Genomic DNA, 2,385 nt, shown 5'->3' with positions numbered 1-2,385 from the left:
AGATCGATCTGAAACTCACAGAGATGAAAGTCATGAAACATCATGCATGTATAAAGGCTTGATAAATTTGGTTAACTATATGTCAATCCAACCGGCATCGAGAATTCTAGGGTCCTGAGCGTCGCTAATTAACTTATATTGTATATCCCACACATTAATTAATTACTTCTTGATCACACTCCACAGCAGAGAAGAAAGAATGAACGATTGTTTCTAAAGAGTTACACAGACAAAATAAAGGGCCAGTCCGTAAGATCAACTTCAGTTCATCGTTCTACTGCCCCAATAATCGAGACACAAATTAGGAGCCGTGGAGACCACCACCCTACTTGCGCGACCATAAAAGCTAATAGAGCTAGTAGTACAACCTGAAGGGGAATGAAGGAAAGAAATAAGAACAATACTCGCGCTTATGCGAAGGACTGAACCAACCGAGGGGAAATTAAATATTAGATAGAAGCATATATCACCTGATCGACCTGACCTGACTCCAAACACACTGGGCGCGCTCCCCACGATCGTGCACCTCAGAGCACACGTCTGGCCATCATCGATCGATCTATCCTCTTCCTATAGCGCTCTTGCTTCCTCATACTAGCCATCATCGATCGATCTATCCTCTTATTCCTAGCGCTCTTGCTTCCTCATGTGTGTTTATAGCTGACACTGACAATCGGTCGATGGTGTGGCAAAAACTGGTATCCTCAGTGTATGCATGGACACATGATACATGATGTGCAGCAAAGCAAGTGCTGATATATTACAAGTGAAAGGATATATACAATAGTTTAATTTACAGTTAATAACCCACCGCCAGCTCCTTGATCACACTGATCTGTATGCAGTATGCAACTATGCATGCATGCATGTATCCTATCCTCTCCTCTCCTCTTCAAGAGGAGGATGGATCTGATATGATGCATGAGAAGAAGAAGAAGATCATGCATGATGAGTAACAAAAGGTAGCAGCTAGGTAGTAGAGAGGATGGATGATGGATAGAATAGATATGATGATGATAGTCTAAACCAAGCTCACACAAACCCTCCTATAGCAAGCTAGAGCTAGCTAGTCCCTGCAAATTATCCATAATTACAAGCAAGTCCACCTTCTCTCTCTCGATCTCTCCCTCTCTACTTCCCGGCTTCCGGCGCGCAGTCCGTCGAGGGCCTGTCCGCCTTCCTGCGGCGCGCCCCGGCCGCAATCGGCTTGGGCTCGGTGGCCGCGTAGATCTCGGCGATCGGGCGGTAGCGCTTGTTCCTGCGGCGCCTCCCGCCCACCTCCTGCTGGTCCTCGTCGTCCTCCTCCTCCTCGTCATCCTCCGCCGCCGCGGCTAATAGCCCAGGCCCAGCAGCAGGAGGAGGAGCAGGGGTAGCCGGCGGCAGCGGCGGCGCGTTGACGGAGCGCGGGGACGAGGTGGAGGAGGCCGACGCGACGGAGCCCCGCGGGAGGGCGCCGGCGTAGGAGGAGCAGCTGCTCTCGCTCAGGTGGATGAGCTGCTCCGCCGCCGCGAGCTCCCGCGCCGTGAACCGCGCCGGGGACGGGGCCTGCGCCGCCGCCTCGTCGGCCATGGCCGCGCGCGCGGTGGACGGATCGATCGATCGGTCGCCCAGCGGATGAACGGAGGGGGGGCGTGCGGGAGGAGCGAGCGAGGGTTGGCCTCCGGCTAACTTCGCGTGTCCCTATCTCTCTAATTTTCTGTGTTTTGTGATGCCTGGCTGCTGCGGCGTGGGCGTGAACCGACCGACCTCTCCAGGGCCCAGGCGAATAGGCGATCGGCCCGCCCGGCCGGCCTCACGCAAATGGAGAACCGGAGGGGGCTATCATGTTTGTTTGACGGAGACGATTGCGTATCGTGCGGACCGAGGCCACGGATTCCGTGCGCGCCTGTGCGGCGATGTGTCGACGGGGTTCGTCGCGGGCCGGGGCTGGATGTGCTGCTTTTGCGATTTGTGCAGAGCGGCAGGTGGTTTGTGCAAGAAGGTGGCGTGGCGCGGCGCGGCAGGATTCGGGTGGAATTTGGGCCACGTCCTCGCGGCGCACTTCACGTGGTGGTGGTGGGCAGCGCCCGTGCGACGCAACCGCGCGCGCGCCTGGGTCGCGTCGCGTCGCCTGCCCAGCCAGCCGCTTCCCCCCCGCGCCAGGGTAGCTATTGCTAGTGCTCACGGTCACGGTGTTGGCGTTACGGACGGGACGGGACGGCCGGGCGGGCACGTAGACGCAAAGCCGTGGGCAGGGTTGTACAACTTGGAGTGCTGCCGGATATACTGTACTACAACACACGCAGATTTCCTTTCTTTTTTTAAGATGATTTGGTTCTGAGTATTGATAGACTGTAGTTTTTTTTACATTTTATCCGTTTCAAATTATATGTTTTTGGATATATT

The 2,385-nt window shown here is 54.9% G+C and overlaps 1 protein-coding gene across 1 annotated transcript; it reads right to left on the bottom strand.

Moving 5' to 3' along the window:
* Positions 1-718: 718 nt before the first annotated feature.
* LOC136473012 (uncharacterized) lies at positions 719-2,100 on the bottom strand. Its single transcript, XM_066470711.1, has one exon. The coding sequence runs from the start codon at positions 1,567-1,569 to the stop codon at positions 1,132-1,134; it is 438 nt and encodes a 145-aa protein (XP_066326808.1). The 5' UTR covers positions 1,570-2,100; the 3' UTR covers positions 719-1,131.
* Positions 2,101-2,385: the final 285 nt, after the last annotated feature.

Source organism: Miscanthus floridulus, chromosome 8 (assembly GCF_019320115.1).
Source record: "Miscanthus floridulus cultivar M001 chromosome 8, ASM1932011v1, whole genome shotgun sequence".
Lineage (NCBI taxonomy): Eukaryota > Viridiplantae > Streptophyta > Magnoliopsida > Poales > Poaceae > Miscanthus > Miscanthus floridulus.
Note: the sequence above shows the minus strand (reverse complement) of the source record. Positions and strands in the feature narration are given on the sequence as shown.

What these genes read in the sequence shown, in the direction of transcription:
- LOC136473012 (XM_066470711.1), bottom strand. Translation starts at nt 1,569, where the DNA reads ATGGCCGACGAGGCGGCGGCGCAGGCCCCGTCCCCGGCGCGGTTCACG.